This window comes from Hemicordylus capensis, chromosome 5 (assembly GCF_027244095.1).
Source record: "Hemicordylus capensis ecotype Gifberg chromosome 5, rHemCap1.1.pri, whole genome shotgun sequence".
In the NCBI taxonomy this organism is placed as follows: domain Eukaryota; kingdom Metazoa; phylum Chordata; class Lepidosauria; order Squamata; family Cordylidae; genus Hemicordylus; species Hemicordylus capensis.
Window position 1 is genome coordinate 34,668,424 of NC_069661.1, and position 19,905 is coordinate 34,688,328.

Consider the following 19,905-nt stretch of genomic DNA (forward strand, 5'->3'; position numbering starts at 1 on the left):
CTATATCTCTGCTGCCCGATATAGGGGTTTCCCATAGTCTGGGAAACATACCAGTGTGGATTCGAACCAGCAGCATACCAGTGTGGATTCAAACTCTTGCTCCTTAGGCGTTATTCTCTTAGCCCACCTTAAAGCTTATGCAGATGGTGACCACTTGTCTCAACTTCTCGTCCTTGTCTTATCTTCTACTAATTTAGCTGGGACTAGGTTAAAATTCAAACATAGTTTGGCTGTCTGGAGGAAATGCTGTTTAAAATGCCCACACCCAAACAAAATGCCCAAACAGTAGACAGTAAATGCAGAGCTTTTTAAAATGTGCAATCACACACACAACTGTGCCATTCAAAAGACAGTTGTACCATTCTAAAAGATGATTTTCGCAGCTCAAAAATTCAAGTCATGCAAAAGTTGAATTATTTTAGATGATGTAAAAAGTAACTGAGAGCAATGAGAAAAGTAAAGTGAGTAGTCCAGGCTCCTCTAGAATTCAGACTTTGATCAAGCATACCATTTCCCCCTGCCAAAGATGCTTCCTGCAGTAGACTGCTACTTACAAAGATTCTTCACCAATGCATATCACGCTCTTCTGCAATAGTACTGTCACATTCCCAGTTCTAGGATTTTCTCCCACTTTATGCAGACTTCTAAACATTATGGAATGTGACTCTGGGCAACAAAATATGTGTGCAGAGACAAGGAAAATGCACAGGTGTGTAGCTGTAGCAGTGTATCCTAAACAAGCAAATTGCACTCACATACAATTGTGTACTTCTGAATTTTCCTTACCCCGCCCCCATTGACTGAGTGTATTTCTTTGTGTGTCTTTTTTTCTGTGTCAGTGCAGCCCCAACATAATGCTGACCCTTAATTAGGGCTAAGGGATCAGGACTGGGCCACAGATGGATCATGACTCCATCTTCATTTGGAAAAGACTCCTCTGTACCAAACATTGATTGAAACTCTTCTAAATTACTTATCCTCTAACACAGGGATAGCCAAGTGGAGGTTCTCCAGCTGTTGCTGGATTACAACTCCCATCATCCATGGCTATTGGCCATTGCAGCTGGGGGTGATGAGAGTTGTTGTCCAACAGGAGCTGGAGAGTGGAGAGGCTCAGCTTGGTCACCTTTGCTCTCACATTCCACAAATAAAAACAGATTCGTATATCACAGGGGATTTCCTACAAACTCCATCCCTTCTCTTGAACATACATTATAGGAAAGGTCCTCCTACATCAGAGTAAAAGTCCATCTAGTCCAGCATCATGTTTCCCAACCTATCAGAAGCCCAGAAGTGGTACATGTAATAAATAGCCCTCTCCTGCCTTTACTCCCTGGAAGTAGCATATAGCCATCATGACTAGTAGCCTGTTCTATTAATTTTTTCTGCAGTAGCGTGTCTTCTATCAGTTTAGGAGGCAATTTGTTCTTTTGGTTAAATATATCCAAGAGAAATATAATAGTCCTACCATATGGATCATCCCTTCATCAACTATACCTCAGCACCTGCTATGTATGAATGGCAGCCTGCACACTACATAGTGTTTTAGTGTCCATGTGCATGCATTTAAATGCCTCTATTTTAGAAACAAGATGCATCCACTCCCGACTATGAGATTTAACCTCTAGAAAATTATAGGAAGTTGTACCTAAAGAATGACAACTCTAGCAACTGACAAACATTTTAACATCCTCCAAAGGCACAAAATGGAGACAGTGAAGTACTTGGAACTAGAACCGGAAAACAGGGAATGTACCTGATAAATGGGAACAGGCGGAGAATATGAAATTATGTGTTCTAAGTTTGCTTGATACCATTGGAAATATTTTAATTCCTGCATACAAGGACATTTTGATAAACAGAGAACAAAAGTTTATCACAAAAGTAATCTACGGGAGCAGGGAGAGGAATCTAAAATTAATTTCTATAATGTACATATTGGCTGACATGCTGACGAACGTTGCGTGTGCACAAGGACCTTGCGCTAAGTCTGGACCTTGTGTTCCAGACTAGTGTTGCACTAGCACATGCATGTTTTCACATCCACAATGGAGAACAAACTGTTGCACACCTCACATGTTTCAAAGGGGACTTTTGCACAATAGCACAATTTCAAAATCCCCATACAGCTTTTGTGCAACTATTCAGTGTTTTTGTACTACTGTAATTTTGCTTGTTGCGCACACTCAGCGCATGCTCAGCATCAGTATGTAAGCTGTTGCCTTTATTTTTCAAGTTCCTGTAGACAGGATCATTCCAAAGATGAATAATAAAATATCTGTTTAAGGTTATGCCTAACATGACTAACCACATTAATGTTTTCACATTGTTTTGAGAGACTGCTGCTTTTAAAAAAATCTCTCCAGAATTGGGTTGAGCCTACTTTGAAAGTCCTAATGGACCAAAAATGTTACTTGCTGCAGTAATCAAAGATTACTTCCGCTAGCAATTATAGCAGAATATTGTTCTTGTTACTATAACACACAATTTGATTCTTTGGAACTGTTTTCTGTAAGGGACTGGGTAAATATGCAGTTCCATTATTAATGGATAGGCTGGCATGTTTGAAGTACTCACCTATATGCCAAAATCAACGTTGTTGTTAGCTTCATGTATTGCTCCCCGCTGGGTATTCTTAAGATTTCCACAGACTGATTCATTGTTCTTCAGCTTATAAGGAAATAGCAAATATATGGCAGGCGGGCGGGAGGATTTTAAAAAAATGATTACAAAAGGAACTGATTTTAATGATTAGCAATTGTGCCAGGTTTGTACCTGCGATTTGACTTACAAATTACAATGCTCTTTCCCATGACAAAGCTCCTTGGTTTTGCCCCAAAATCATTAATTTGATTTTACTTTGAACATTTGTTTTCATAAAGTAGGTCTGTATGCCTACTATGTGAATCTGATCTCTATAAAAAGGAACAATGCTAGTAATTTTTTTTTAAAGGAGGTGTCCCTTGAGGGATACAACCACCAAGCAAATCAATCCCCCGCTCACAAAATTATTCCCTTTGGTTTTACCATATTTATGTTTGCAGCAAAAGTCAAAACAATAATAGGCTGGCTAACAAAAACCAAGATTTCACTTCTAAACATGTCGCAGAAGTTCAAAATAAATATCTAGGCACTTGATCAAGTACCCTCCCATTAACTAATTCAGCCCAACATGTATTATTGCTTTTTAAAAAATTGCACACACTGTTTTTGCCCTAAATTTCTTAGAGGGGGAGTGCTGAAATTGCATGTTACAGGTTAAACAGCATAGCAGGGGGAGAGGCTGGCAACAAGACCCGTGTTTTTCTGATAGTTGCTGCCCAATTTTTGTGTTTCATCAGATTGCTCGGTTTGATGTGGACGGCTTGTTTAGCAACATTGAGTCAGTCCATCAGATATCAACCAAACTGCTGTCGTTGTTAGAAGAAGCAACCATGGATGTGGAACCAGCTGTGCAAGTAATCGGTATGTTTGTTTTCTTCTTTGAGTTGTACAAAACTGCACCGAATGAAGATGATGTAATAAAACACAATAAAAAACCCATTCCCCATCCTCAGCCCACGCCTTTTTCCCAGCTACCATTGCTTTCAGTGCTGGATGAAGAAGTGATAATTAGTTGTAAACAGAACTAGGCCCAAAGTCATGGTGCCAACTGGGGATTCATGCTATGTTGTTAACTCAGCAATGTACCAAAGACACAAGGACCAATAAAGCTATCCATGGACTTGCTCAACCTTATCTTTTGGTCCTTGCTTTTTCTGTTTTTCCACCACCCAGAGATGTAAGTTTGGGCAGGGTATAAATGTAAGATATCTATCTATCTATCTATCTATCTATCTATCTATCTATCTATCTATCTATCTATCTATCCATCCATCCATCTCCCTGCCTATCATATACAGAGGCTGTAGCCTCTGAGAAGACCACAGTTCCCCAAAAGCCTTTTCCAGGACTGCCGAAAGAGGAAATAATGCCTTTTCTGGCAGTTCTTTTAGAACCAAAGGTAAAGTGTGCCACCAAGTTGATTTCAATCCCTGGCGCCCACAGAGCCTTGTGGTTTTCTTTGGTAGAATACAGGAGGGGTTGACCATTGGCTCCTCCTCTGGCGCAGTATGAGATGAGCACATCACTACATTTATGCCTGTCTTCTTTCTAAGTAAAGTGGTTGGGGTGGAGGGCAGAAGTCGAGAGAGGGCTAACCAAGGACTGGTAAATGGTCAAAGCACTTAACCCAAATCAAACTGCTTCACCAGTCTACACACCCCAAATTGAATCGGAGGCAGCTCCCAAATTGAATCGGCGGTGCTTCGCACGGCCCTAGTATGAATATCAGGGACATGGCTGGCAAGATGGTTCCACTCCTCACTCCCTGCTGTCACTGAATATTTGGAGGAATAATCTGAATAGGGACAATGTCACTCTTCTTGGTTTGGGAACAGCAAAGGAGGGGAAATCCATATGCAGTTACAGGGGTTAAATTCACTTTGATTCCTTGGGTAGACTTGTAGATGGTGCATAACGGTGGTAAGTTACTTTTGTGAAGCGGGAGGAGAAGCTGGCAGTCTTCCAGCTGTGGGGGAAATACTGTATTTGATTTTGCAGCTCACACAGCACAGGAAGAGTGACAGTTTGCAAAATGAAATACTTCCTGCTCCCACCACTAGGTGACTGCTGGTTCTGAGCTCTCTCTGCTTCCTGTTTTTGCAACTCATTCTCTGCTCCAGAAAGATTGTTTTCTGCTTTAAAACTCACCAGCGCCTAGCAAGTTGCAAACAGCATCAGACAAAGAAGAAACTTCACTGGGGATGAGGTGAGGGTGGTGGTGGTGGGCAGTTTGGGGAGCACAAAGGGGTTGAAGCTGCCCAAAGTAGTGAGGAAGAACAGCACATGGGGTGGTGGTGGTGGGGAGGGTATAGAAAGTAAACGAAAAAGAGAGGGTTTCCCCCCCCATTTTTTATATTAGCTGACATCTGGACTAACACAGCACTGGCACTATGGCGGAGGAGTGAGTTTTCTCTAATCTCCCTCTGAAGCACACTGTGCCTCCTAAAAATATGTCCCTAAAGGTCGCAAGACCCACAGGGATGCCTTTTCGGGAGGCACAGTGTGTTTCAGAGGAAAGGAGACAGTGATGAAAATTGCCCATCCCTTGTGTTAATTTGGATGTCAGCCTCTGATACCATCTATAGCTTCATTTACCAATGGGAGGGGAAAGCACTGTCAAAAGTGGTGAGTTGGCCTGAGCCTATTCGGGGACTGGGGTGGGTGGGCTCGGCCTACCTGGTCCTTTTCTGACTTTAACCACCAATTATAGAGTAGCCAGAGGCTGCCGGTTCGAATCCCCACTGGTATGTTTCCCAGACTATGGGAAACACCTATATGAAGGCAGCAATGATATAGGAAGATCCTGAAAGGCTTCATCTCATACTGCACAGGAGGCGGCAAACCTCTTCTGTATTCTACCAAAGACAACCACAGGGCTCTGTAGTCGCCAGGATTCGACACTGACTCCACGGCACACTTTACCTTTATAGAGTAGAACTGCTTCCCGAGATTTCTTGCAGGTTTCAACAACATCTGGGGCAGTCTGATTAAACGCCTCTGTTTTATTTTTGTTATTTAAAACACAGAGAGAGAGAGAGAGAGAAAGCAAAGAATGTGAGTGGTTGAGAGGAAGCAAATTCTCTCTCCCCTCACCCCTGTATTTCTGAAGTATAAAGGACATGGCCTCATTTAACAATATCCATATGTGCATCATCTTTAATGAAAGCGATGCATTTAGCCTCTTGTCAACAGTGTTCACCTCTTGTACTCAGCATTCATCTAAGTCATTAAGCACAAAGGAAAATCAGAGGGTGGATTGTTTTGCCTCCAATTAGCCATAAGCTTAAGAAATGCACTGTAGAGATATTCCAATTCTCAGAAAGAAAGAAAGAAATCCTTTTTGCAAGCCTACATCCAGCTGCTATATCTGACGAAACTATGTTGTTTAGTGCTATTTCAGTAACTGCATTGTGTCACTAATGGGAAATAGTTGCATTCTGTCCGGAAGCTATTTTCTTGGACAACCAATGAATCGGCTTGCCACAGTTTAAACTGCCCCTGCTCCTACACCTCTAATGGCAGCCTGGCATGTGGAGATTAAGCAGAGGATTTCTGTCTGTCAGGCATGGAAGGCGAGGGAAAGCACACACCTGAGAAACGCAAAGAGGAAGTGAAATTCACTCGCAATTCCTCATTATGTCCAAAGCCTCTGAGATGAAAATATAGTATGAGAAGTTTCAAGGTGTTCCCAGAGGCATGGAGAGAGGAAGAAATTTAACAGCTCACTTGATGAAGAAAATTACTCAAAGTAGTTCCATTGAATTTCAGCTGGACTATTTTGAATAATTTTTTTCGTCATGTCACCATATATATATTTTAAATATTGGTGTGATTTTTATTTTGTATAAATGCCTGTTCTGTTCCTATTGGTGGAGTACTTCTTTGTTTTCCTGGCCCACCTTGTGTGCAACTGAAAAAACAAAAAGTCCCCCAGAAGGGTAAAACAAATACACTGTCATTGCATCGTCAAGCGTGCTTCTCCATAGCAAGTTGTTTTATTAAGGAAATTGTTGTGTGTTGCTTTTAATTTAATTTGGTTTTGTTATTTTGCCATTGACTGGTAGAGGCTTGGACTTTCTGGAGATCAATGATATAAATCTTGAAAATAAATACATAATAATGGTTGGGAGAAGCACCAGTGTGGCACTGATGCTTTTGAAGAGTTCCAAAAGCTATTCACATGAGTAGACTGGGGCAGCCCAGCCTGGGTTAGGCTGCTCCTGCGGAGAGCTGGGATCACTCCCAATCCCGGTGCTCCTGCCCAGCTTGACCTGACTTCCAACCCCGGCCTTTAGCCAGGGTTAAGGGACCCTTAAGCCCAGCGCCGGAGTAATGTGGGTGCTTGGGTGCCCACACAAACCTATAGCGTCTGTCTCCTGGAGGAATCCTCCAAGGCACTGCGCTCATGCGATCTGCGCTGCATGCAGCAGTGTGGATCATGGAGGCGTGCATCAGGCGGGGGAAGGTAGGTAGATCCATGCTTCCCCCCACCCTCCCCATCCCAATGGGGATTGTGTGCATAGGCTTCCAAACTAACACTGAATCAGTGCTTGTGTGTGTGAATGTCAACAACCCATGGGGGTGGTTGGCACCCTCTGTGCACTAGACCACCACTCACTCTGGGCCACCCCAGCACCCCACAAGTGGCTTTAAGGTTTTTCTCCATAGGGAAGAATGCAGGTTTCAGCAGCCCCATAACTGCACTTGGGGGGTGCTGGGGTGGCCCAGAGCAATGGTGCCAACCACCCCCATGGGTTGCTAACCCATGGGGTACTGGTTTTTGTTGTTTCTGAGGTGTTCTGAGTGTAGATTCTTTGGTAGCATATAAGATTTTCAATGACAAACCATGAATCCACTCTCATTTGCTAACCTTAAAGACACATAGACTTCAAAAATCACTTAAAAATCAGCCCTTTGCCCAATTCCTTTCAAATAATTCTGATAGCTTCCTTGGCTACCTTGGGAAACAACACCCACCACACTCCCCTCTAGGACACCCTTTCCCCCCCCCCGACGTGAAGCTATACATTTGCTGCAATCCTCATTATTCCCTATGAGGAATTCAAAAATACTTTTAAAATTCACCAATAATTGGAGGAGTGTCTGTTTGCCTTGGGATTTTGTGGGTGGTAGTCACCCCTGGGATTTTGTGGGTGGTAGTCACCCTCTAGGTGCTCCACAATAGGGGATAATGGTCTGGTTTGTGTCCCATTATACCCTATGAGAAAAATAATTAAAAATATTTCAAATATTCATTAACAAAACCGTAGGGGTGTCCAATTGCTTCAGGGTTTGGGTGGTTGTTGGAACCCATGGGTGCTCCACAATAGGGAATAATGGGCTGGTTCGAGTCCCATTATACTCTATGAGAGAAAAATAAAAATAAATTTCAAAAATTCATTAAAAAATCGTACGAGTGTCCGATTGCTTTGGGGTTTGGGTGTTAGGTACCCATGGGTGCCAGCTACCACCCCACCCACTTTGGGAGGTTTGAACCAGTTCAAACCAGTTCAAAATGGTTTGAAACTGTTCAAATTCTAACCGAATTGGGGGGGTTGAGCAAAACCAAAACCGAACCACCCCCTCCTGGTTTGAACCCGGTTCAAATTAGAACCGAACTGGGCAAACCGGTTTTGTGCACATCCCTAGCCTTCTGCGTGAGACCTGAAAATATGCCTGAGGCCTGTGCAACCATCAGGGACATATTTTCAGGGATACAAAGGGGAAGGGGAGGCCATTAAAGTTTAAAGTTTACCCCCTCCACTGAGCCAGCAGTGGAGCCAATAAATACTTGAAGGACCACTTTCTTTCACCTGAGCGTGCCTGAACCCTCAGTTCTTAATCCTCCACTGTCCCAAGTGTTATAACTGATTTGAGTGTTATGGTAGAGCTCTGCTGGATTTTATTTATGTTGTGGCTGCAGTTGCTGTGTGATTATCATTGTTTTCGTGCTGTTTTATGGTGATTTTATTATTGATTATACACTGCCCTGGGAGATTTACAATTAAGCGTTGTCTAGAGATTATCTAAATAAATGAATAAATAAATGAGAGGAAACAAACAAGAGCACTTTTAACAGGAAGTAACCTATGCCTCAAACAGTTTAAATAACTTGAACATTTATTCAGAATACCAGTCAGGTCTCCAGTAAATGTTGTTAGGTTTGACCAGCTTAAATAAGCATTTAGAATACCACTGAGTTCTCCAGTAAATGTTATTAGAGTTAGGGTTAGTCTGAGAATTTAAAAGTAGCTGAAGGGATTTACACATTTTCAGGTGATGTATAGGGGTGATGTATATGTTGCAAGCTCTCAGGGTGATGCTTCGTGTTCAACAAAACTGCATGTTAGAGTGTTTCCTGCCATATACCGTTTCAGATAGCTGATGGGAGGATCATATTTTTCTGATGTTTCACTACAACAAAAAAGGGAAGATCTCCCTACACATACACAGTAATATATTAGAAAAAGAGTTAGGTCTAGGGATGTGCACAAATTGTATTTCAAGATGCCTTTCGGCATCTTGCCCCTTTAAAATGGAGGTGAGCGGCTGCTTACCTGCTCCTCCTCTGCTTGCTGCCACTTCCTGAATTGGCAGCGCTCCTCCCAGCTATCTTCACTTGCCAGTAGCGTTCTCCCCCAGCTGCCCCCACGTGACACCAGCATGCGCATGGCCTCTATGCATGCGTGGAGGCCATTTGTGTGCTGGCGTTGTGTGGGGATAGCTGGGGAAGAGTGCTGCCGACATGTGAAGATAGCTGGGAGGAGTGCTGGCAATTCAGGAAGTGGCAGCAAGCGATGGAGGAGCAGGTAAGCAGCTGCTCTCCTCCATTTTAAAGGGGCAGAGGATGTGTTCCGAAACGCGTCTCAAAATACAATTTGTGCACATCCCTAATATTAACAGAAATCATACAGAACCATACAGAACCAGGTTTATTTCCTGGAGTATTTTATCATGTTCCCTCAGGGCATTTTTGTTCTTTCAAACTGATGCTTTCAAGGTTGGAAATGCATATATTAAAATCCAGCAGGGGCACAGGTTCAATTCTTAATATTTTATCTATTTCTTATTTTTAAAACGTGTATCCCTCTTTTCTATCGTGTGGTTGCACAAAGTGGCTTGCATTCAAAAGAAACAGAATCAGAAATGTAATAAAATACTAAATGCCTGAATGCCTGCATAAGGTTCAAGTGTGTAGTAGTAGTAGTAGTAGTAGTAGTAGTAGTAAATTATTTTTTTAAAAACCTCCACATATTGTGCAGCATGCATGGGCATTTTGTGCACTGTGGGTGCTGCTGTATCTCTCAAATGCAAGTTGTGTTAGAGTGCACTTTCACAAATGCTGAAATAGGGAAAGGGAGTTGTGCAACTGCACAGCCATTGCAAATAATGCCCATGTGATTGCACAACTCCTTTGCACTAGTTCAGCATTTTTGCAAGTGCATTCTAGCACAACTTGCATTTGAGAGATGCAGCAGCATGTATTTAGGTACATGGGAACGTAGGAAGCTGCCTTATACCAAGTCAGACCATTGGTCCATTTAAGCTCAGTTTTGTCTACGCCAGGGCTGCTCAATTTCGGCTCTCCTCCAGATGTTGGCCTAATTCCCATAATCCCTGGCTATTGGCTACTGAGGCTGGGAATTATGGGCGTTGTAGTCCATAAACAGCTGCAGGGCTTAAGTTGAGCAGGCCTGGTTTATGCTGACTGGCAGCAGCTTTCCAGGGTGTCAGGCAGGAGTTTCTCTTAGCGCTACCTGGAGATGGCAGGGAGTGAACCTGAGACCTTCTGTGTTCAAGCTTGCAGATACTCTTCCAATGAGCTAAGGCCCCATCCCCTAAGTTGAATATAGGAACATAGGAAACTGCCTTATACTGAGTCAGACCATTGGTCCATCTAGCTTAGTATTGTCTACACAGACTGGCAGCGGCTTCTCCAAGGTTGCAGGCAGGAATCTCTCTCAGCCCTATCTTGGAGAAGCCAAAGAGGGAATTTGCTCTTCCCAGAGTGGCTGCATCCCCTAAGGGGAATATCTTACAGTGCTCACACTTCTAGTCTCCCATTCATATGCAACCAGGGCAGACCCTGCTTAGCTAAGGGGACAAGTCATGCTTGCTACCACAAGACCAGCTCTCCTCTCCATATCTCACACTGCTCACATGTACCATGTTTTCCCGAAAATAAGACAGTGTCTTATATTAATTTTAGCCCCAAAAAATGCACTAGGGCAATTAGCGGTACATCAGAAATTACTGCTAGGTCTTACTTTCAGGGTAGGTCTTACTTTCGGGGAAACAGGGTAGTCACTCACTCATTCACATGCAAACCAGGGCAGATCTTGCTTAGCAAGAAAGGGGACAATTCATGCTTGCTACCACAAGACCTGCTCTCACTATCCTCCCACTCCTGGTCCCAGGAGCTCAGGGTGACATACATGGTTAGCATAGAAAGCTACAGTAACTGAGTCAGACCACTGGTCCATCTAGCTCAGAACACACTAACTGGGTTTCAGTCTTTCTCAGCCGTGCCTGGAAACGCCAGGAATTAAACCTGGGACTGAGCACATGTAACTCTTATGGTCCCTCACTGAACTACTGTCTCCATTAACTCTCCCACACTCACAACAACCCCGTGAAATCGACAGAAAGATAGGGACTCACCCAAGGTTACCCAGTGAGTTTCATGGCTGCGTGAGGATTTGAACTTTGCGTGTGGTCTCCTCGCTCTTACTCTGATGCCCTAAACATTGCATCACCCTGGTACTATGTGACTTGATGTGTTACTTTGTTTTTATTTGTTTTGCATTTTAACAGGGGAAGTATTTTTGCAGATTAAAGACCTGCTAGAAGACACCTATAAAATCTACTGTTACCACCATGACGATGCACACATCCTGCTGGAATCCTACGAAAAGGATGAAGAAGTGAGGCAACATTTAAGAGACTGCCTGCAGTCCTTAAAGTAAGATCTTTTTCAAAGACTCTTTCCATCCACTGTTCCTTGCTTGGCATGGGAGAGCTTAAGTGGATGTAAAAGAAATATATCCTATAAATCCAGGTTTTATGGGGTTTCTGGAGAGCTCGGGCTGATGCTGCTTTTCTGGAAATGTGAATACATTTTGGTAGAGCCCAAAAGGAAACAAACTCCAAGATGGCATCAATCAGGCTTCCTAGAAAGGCTGCTTCAGGGAAGGTCCACCTTCAACCCAGGAATTCCATCTTTTAAATGCATAGAATACATCAATGTGCAGCCCTATCCTTGCAGGGGTGGGGAATCGGAGCATCTCCCGGAGCCCTGGGCCCATCCCTGGCCTCGTACCAGCAGCACCAGAGAGGTTTCAGACTGGAATCTCCACTGGCCCCACCCGCGCACATCGCCTGCCAAGCAGCTGTTATCCTGACCCAGCCAGGCTCCTGCAGCACACTCTGCTTGCTGTACACTCTTCTCACTGGTTTCCCCAGGGATGAGAGCTGCCACTGTGTGCAGCCAAGCAGAGTGCACTGCAAGGGCCCAGCTGAGTTGGCTATAGCTGCTGCAGTGAGGCCAGTGCTCCAGGGCAGGAGGTGGTGGTGGGATTCCAGCAAGGAATCTCCCCACTCCTTCTCCCCCACCCCCACCCCAATGCCATGTCTGTCAGTGTCTAACTTGTTTTGTTTTTAAGTTTAACTGAAACATTACAGGAGGACCTCAATATTCACGAGAGTTCCGTTTCTGGCTGCAACTGTGGATACGGGAAACGTTAATATTGAGTCATTTGGGCTATGGGATCATGGGGGTTAGGTTTCTGGACATCGGGCAAATGATAAAAAATGATTGAAAATTGGCCAAACTTTTGGGGAGAAATGTGGGGGGGAAGCTCCCTACCATGCTTCACTGATCCCCCTGAGATGCACCGTGCCCTGAAAATCCCCAGGTTTTTTTCTTTTTCACAAATGGAGTCATTTTGAGAAATACAAAATGAAGGCCAGAAATGACCTCCGCGGTCATTTCCAGCCACCCCCAACCCATGGACACGCAAGAACAGTGTTTTGCCCCCACCCACCCAACACACACACATATGCCTGGGTGGGGTGTCTTTTACCCCAGTGTTTTGCCCCCACCCATCCAACACACACACATATGTCTGGGTGGGGTGTCTTTTACCCCAGTGTTTTGCCCCCACCCATCCAACACACGCACATATGCCTGGGTGGGGTGTCTTTTACCCCAGCACTATCTTGGAAAAAGCACACAGAGCTCTGGGAATTGTACTCCTTCCCAGCACTTTCTCCATGGTGTTCTATGCAGAAAGTGTTGCAAAGGACTACCCTTCTAATGGTCTCTGTCCATCTTCCAAAGAGCACTTGACAAAGCACAACATTTCAAGGTGGGAACAGTCCCCTGCTAACGAGACAAAGAGGCACCTTCAAAGTGGTGATTCTCTTACATTTAGCAGTGAGGGAGCAACTGGCCATATTCAACCCCAGCACAGCATCTCTCCAGTGGCTGTTGCTGGTATCTCCCTTTTGTTTCTTCTTAGACTGTGAGGCCTTTGTGGGGAGAGAACAATTTTATTATTTTATGTAAGCTGCTTTGAGAACATTTCATTGAAAAGTGGTATATAAGTAATAGTAGTAGTAGTAGTAATAGTCACCTCTGCTCTGTGCCAGGGAGGCTGTGCAAAGTATTTAGTTTTGGCTAAAGCTTTGCCTAATAAACAGTTAGTCAGGGAACCATACTTAGGGTTGATGGGAACCACTCCTTGGTTAGGCAAGGCAAGATGAAAGCACAAGTTTTCTAAATAGGAGTTGCTGTACCAGCTAAAAACTAATGCCAACTGAGAGCTTCTATAGCCAGTGTGATCCCTGTCACTTCCTGGATCCTCAGTTCAGCCCTACTCCAAGGAGGCAAGCCACATCTTCCCTTTTAAAGCAAGGCATTAAAGCGTGTGCTGTCTGTGCAGCTGCAAAGGGTCTTGGATAATATGGATTATCTAGAACCTTTTCAATCTGGCTTTCGCCCTGGGTTTGGGACTGAAACTGCCTTGGTCACCTTGGCGGATAACCTACGCCCGGAACTAGACAGGGGGAGTGCGTCCCTGTTGGTTCTGCTGGACCTCTCAGCAGCATCCCACCATCGAACATGGTATCCTTCTGGACCACCTCTCAGGTATAGGGATCGGGGGCGGTGCACAGGAGTGGTTCCAATCCTTTACTGGGAGGAGGTTCCAGAAGGTGGTGCTGGGGGACTTCTGTTCAACTCCTTGGCCTCTGGCCTTTGGGGTCCCACAAGACTCAGTATTGTCCCCCATGCTGTTTAACATTTACATGAAACCACTGGGAGAGGTCATCAGGAGGTTTAGACTGCAGTATCATCAATATGCAGATGACACTCAGCTCTACCTTTCTCTGACATCAGATCTTAAGGAAGGAGTGGATACAGAACCAGGGACTGGAGGCAGTGATGTGCTGGATGAGGGCTAGCAAGTGCAGTGGTTAGAGTGTTGGACTAGGACCAGGGAGACCTGAGTTCAAATCTCCATTCAGCCATGAAACTCACTGGGTGACTCTGGGCCATTTTCATATCTCTCAGCCTAACCTATCTCACAGGGTTGTTGTGAGGACAAACATAACCATGTACTGGGCTCCTTGGAGGAAGAACGGGATAGAAATGTATTAAATAAGTAATTAAGAAAGTAAATCCAGACAAGATGGAGGTGCTGCTGGTCAGAAGAAAAGCTAATCAGGATAGGAGGATTCAACCAGCTCTGGATGGGGTTGTATTCGCCTTGGAAGAGCAAGTGTACAGCTTGGAGGTGTTGCTGGATTTGGCTCTGCTTTTGGAAGCTCAGGTGGAGGTGGTGGCCAGGGATGCCTTTGCACAGTGTCAGCAATCTGGCCACCTGGAAGGGAAGTCCTGGAAGATAGTCCACAATACAAACTGGCTGCAGAAATGAAACATGGCTCGGAATTGTTCTCTATATCAGGCTTGGGCTGAAAGCTGTCAACACAAGGGTTGACAAATGTTGTCTTCCAGAGGCTAACAAAAAACTGTTGACGTGCTTTATAGTCCAAGCTGATAACTCTCAGCTGGCAGGGATTCAAGGCTTATCAGCCTTCTGCAAGAGGTGTTTACTCTTCCTGATAGATTCCAGATGTGCTCTTCACCTTGTGACATGCCTTTGCTGTGGATTCAGTGGGGGTTGCCTGCATAGCTCATCTTCTAGTCTGTCCGTCGCTGTCTCTGCTGCCTCTGACTGCTGTGCCTGCTCTGAAACATCAGCCAGATCTTCCTCAGCTGTCTCTTGGGAACTGACAGCTGGGCTCTGCCCCTCAGGCACCCCTGCATTGGCTGAAAGGCTGTCAGCTTCCCCTTCCTCCTTGCTATCTGAGATCGAGGACATGACACACAGCTTCAACTAGTGTACCAGCTGCGTCCCTTTCTCGAGAAGGCAGATCTGGCCATGGTTACCCATGCCTTAGTGACATCGCAGCTGGATTACTCAGATGCACTTTAAGTGGGGCTGCCCTTGAAGAATTTTCAGAAACTTTAGCTGGTGCAGAGTGCAGCTGCCAGGGTTCTCTCTAGAACTGCTCACTTGGAGCATATAACACGTATTTTGAAAGAGCTGCACTGCTTGCCAATTTCCCCCCGGATCCAATTCAAGGTGCTGGTTATTACCTTTAAAGCCCTTAATGGTTTGTGTCCTGGATACCTGAAGGAATGCCTGCTCCCAACTTGCGAGTCTCAAGGTTGTCAGAGGGCCTTTTGCTCCATGTACATTGAGAGGCTACATTGTTGTGCACGTGGGACAGGGCCTTCTCTGTTGTTGCCCCCAGGCTCTGGAATGCTCTCCCAGTGAATGTTCATTCTGACATCTGTGGCGGCTTTTAAAAACAACAACTAAAGACCTCTTTTGTTCGGGCTTTTTACCCCTTAGGGGCTACTGGGTCTCTTAGCTTTCTGGCTTCTGTTTGTCTTTTTTATGGTTTGTCTTTTTTATGGTGGCTGATTTAACGGTTTTAAATGTGATTTTTATGGAGTTTTATTATATTTTAACTTTTGGAAACTGCCTTAGGATGTCTTATGAAAGGTGGTATAGAAACTGAACATAAGAACAGCTCTGCTGGATCAGGCCCAAGGCCCATCTAGTCCAGCTTCCTGTTTCACACAGTGGCCCACCAGATGCCACTGGAAGCCTACAGCAGGAGTTGAAGGCATGCCCTCTCTCCTGCTGTTACTGCCCTGCAACTGGTACTCAGATACATCCTGCCTGTGAGGCTGGAGGTGGCCTATAGCCCTCAGACTAGTAGCTGTTGATAGACCTCTCCTCCATGAAGTTATCCAAGCCCCTCTTAAAGCCATCCAGGTTGTTGGCTGTCACCACATCTTGTAGCAGAGAATTCCACAAGTTGATTATGTGTTGTGTGAAAAAATACTGGTCCTAGATTTCCTGGCAATCAATTTCATGGGATGACCCCTGGTTCTAGTGTCATGTGAGAGGGAGAAGAATTTCTCTCTATCCACTTTCTCCACTCCATGCATGATTTTATAGACCTCCATCATGTCTCCCCGCAGTCATCTTGAACAAACAAACAATTTAACTGGCCTCAAGTAGGCCCATTTGGAAGGAGAACCTGAGGAGCTAGGCAAGCAGTCCAACTTCAGAGCCCTGGGGATTCAGAGGGTGATGAAGGGAATTCTGAGGAAGGAGCAGGAGCCCCACTGAGGGGTACCAGGTCAGAAGTGCTCTGGGGCTCTTCCAGGGGATGGGGCGGGGGACCAGGTCTGGCTGCTCTATCTCAAAAGGATGGAGATGGGGGGCTGGGGCAGGCTCCTCCTCCTCCTCTGATTGGGTCCTCTGATCCAGGTTGGAGTTTTGCCGAGTGCCAACACTTGTAGGTCTTGCAGTGAAGAACATTGTGCTCGGGAATGTGGTCTGGAAGTGCAGTGGGGAGTGCAGTTAGCACTCTTGGCCACCACATCCTAAGCATCTCTTCTCAGAAATGAGTCCAGAGGGACTCAGTTCTAAGTTAACATAGAATCAGGCTATGAAGAAAGCTTTTTCTTAGCAGGATGCTAACAACTCTGTCTCTCCCCCCCCCCCTTTCTTTCTTGGCAGAAAGATATATGAAGAAGGGTAAGTACCATACCTCTTTTTGTTAAAACACACATTTTATTTATTTATTTATTTTACATTGTTATCCTTTCCTTCCAGGTAGCTTAGAGTACATAATTCTCTCCTCGCCTTTATTCTCATAAACTGGGTAGGTTAGGCTGAGGTAGAGTCACCCAGTGAGCTTCATAGGGATACAGGAAGTTGCCTTATACCAAGTCAAACCATTAGTCTCTCTAGGCCAGAATTGTCTGCACTGGGCAGAGGCTTTCCAGGGTTTCAGATGGGAATTTCTCCCAGCCCTACCAGGCAATGCCAGGGATTGAACCTGGGACCCTCTGCATGCAAATTTATTTATTTATTTATTTATTTATTTTCTACCTTTTTATACCACCTTTCTGCCTTGACAAAGGCACCCCAAACAGTTTACAATGTTAAAAGAAGCAACTTACAGAAGATTTTTAAAAAGTTGTCTCAGGCTGTTGGTCTTTTCAGGCGCTAAGGACAAGAGCTCCCCGGCCTGGGTGCCTCCTTTCTTGCCTTCCTCCCAGGGCTCACTGCTGCAGAGCAAATGCTCTACCACTGACCTCCAACCCCATCCCCTCATGACTGAGTAAATCCCAGATTATCACAGCTCTGATCTGTGTGCACAGCTTCAAGTTCTTGATTGAATAACCCTGAAGGCAGTCTTACAAGCTGTGCAAAACACACTTTCAGAATTGGGCATCCCTGATAGTTTCCCAAGGTGACGGCTGCTTCTCATAATCTTATGAATAGCCCGTTCTACAACTTTGGGCCAGTTCATATCAGTCCCTGTTGGGCATCATCCTCACATCTTGTAATAAGGACAGAGTCTCAGGCTTATACCTGCCTCTCATTCTGTGTAAGCGCATCATGTATGACCAGAACCTGGCCAATCTTCCCACCCCCTTTTTAATGACAGGGGAATCGGCATATGCCTTGCCCCAGGTCACACGTGAGAATCTATGCAGCAAGAAAGGACACAAATGTGAGATGATTACCCATGCCCCATCACAAGTAAAGCTGACATGTTGAAGGTCTTGTGCTGGCATTTTTGAATGAAAACTAAATAAGTACATAAGGTAAAACCAGCTGAGACCCAAGTACTCTGGCTTAACAGACTGTGGATCAGGTTGTCAGTCAACAATCCTGTGCACAGCTATGTGTGTGCGGGTCCTACTGATTTCACTAGGATGTTATGCTTCACTGAGGATTGCAGTTTTAGAAAATAAAAGCAATAGGCAGAAGGCAACTTGAATGAAAAAGCTGCCTTCTGGGAGTGCGGGAAAGGCTGAAAAGATAGATTTCTACACCCCAGGAAAAATAAAATCTTCAACAGAGAAGAGATAAAATGGGAAGATAAAATGAGAAGAGATGGCAATCTCTCTCTCTCTCTCTCTCTCTCTCTCTCGCACACACACACACACACTCACACACACATGCCTTGAGATGTAGCTACCTTTCTGTTCTGCCTGAAATATTGAATATGCACAGCTCGCATATTCCTCCAACAATAGAATTTGATGCAACAAGCTTACCTACATTAGATAAAAAGTATTGCTAGCTACACTGGACCACTGAACAAGAAACACAGAAGCAAATGGACACAAGAAGCAAAAATAAATGGGTTGATTTTTAGCTGGGCCAACTAGCATTTAAGATGTTGGAAACAACTTTTGAAATACATAAACATCTTTATTGCACTGGACTTTCAAAGGGAAAAATTGCATTGACTGATACAAAGGCAGAGGAAACGAGGCCATGCTGGTGAGTTTTCTTGAGATCAACAGAGGTATAACAATCTCTACCAAACAAAACAAAAAACAAAAAAACAAAACAGTGGGCAGGGGAGCAGAATCTATCAAAGGTCAAGAGATTCTGAGTGAAAATTGTGCTTATGAATCTTTAAACAATTGACAGTTTGTGCTTGTAGAAAAGGGAGACAGTGTAGAAAGGAGAGAAAGAGAGCTTGTGTGTGATGGTGTGTGTAAGAATAGCTCAGATATGCTGCAATTGCTTATGCTGGGTTTCCACAAATTAATGTGCACTTATCACCTTCAAAAATAGACTCCATAAACTGTGAGTTGCACACAGAATATAAATTGGTCAATGATTCATAAGCAATTACCCTTCAAAGGCCAGTTTATAGATGGCCCTGTTGTGGCTGACTAGGGGGCCGCACGAAACCTTCCAGTATGCAAGATCCAGGCACAGTAACGGTCCCTTTTCTTGGAAATCCTAATGAGTATTTCAGCATGTGGATTCCTGCTCTGGAAACACCTGTCTACAAGACATTTCAGCTTAACAGTAACCCTTTTTCTCCGCTCTACACTGAGCCCATAACTCATAGCAAAGACAGTATTTTGGTGATTAGCCGAATAAATACCTCCATGAGATCCCGTGAATAATTCTGACAGTCACACACACACACACAAAAAGTGTGGTGAAAATGAAATCAGATTTCTCCTGAGGGTAATTTTGCATTTTTTTTTTGGTAGAAGCAGTGAAACGTACTGTATTTTATTATGAGGTTGCAGCTCCCCCAAGCTGTCAAATCAGATTGGCTGGTTAATTCTAGCCCATATAAGTTCATTGAGTTCAGTGCTGGGTTGAATTACCCATTATGCTAGGCATTCTGTAGCACAAGTTTCCCCCAGCTAGGGTTTGTACCCTAAACTAGTACAATATATGCCTTTGTGGAGAGAGAATGCATACCTGTTTCTCTTCACAGGGTTTCTTGGAAATTATTCACAGCTCAGAAAATGTTAGCTGTCCTCTTCTCATGCGACACACAAGGGGTGGCTTATGGCTATGCTACCCAGCTCAGCTGCATGGCAGTTTAGGTCAGGGTTACTTGAGAGAGCACCTTTTTCCCTGCAAGATCTCCCCTGCTTTTTAAGATAATCAGGAGAAGGCTGTCTCTGGGTGCTGCCAGTTCGTCCTGTGGCAGCTTGGGATCAGGTAGCTACCCCTAGGTTATAGAACATGCTCCCCTGAAGGAATAAGAGGCCTATCAATATCAGGAAGCTTTCAGGAGAGCAGTAAAGACCTAAACTTTAGTGATATTTTTTCAGCCTAACCTTTAGTGATATTTAAGTGGTTTTAATGGTCTTTAAAGAATTTTGATGTTGATATTTTAAACAGGTTTTTTTTAGACTGTAAACCAGCTTGAGCCATTTTTGAA

General features: G+C 44.4%; 1 protein-coding gene across 1 annotated transcript in view; it reads left to right on the forward strand.

Moving 5' to 3' along the window:
- ARHGEF38 (Rho guanine nucleotide exchange factor 38) overlaps window positions 1-19,905 on the forward strand; it is a 73,056-nt gene that overhangs the window by 18,136 nt on the left and 35,015 nt on the right. The window contains exons 3-5 of the mRNA XM_053257689.1: window positions 3,342-3,465; window positions 11,419-11,566; window positions 16,707-16,724. Of these exons, the coding sequence (XP_053113664.1) occupies window positions 3,342-3,465; window positions 11,419-11,566; window positions 16,707-16,724 (290 nt within the window). The remainder of the gene's footprint in view (window positions 1-3,341; window positions 3,466-11,418; window positions 11,567-16,706; window positions 16,725-19,905) is intronic.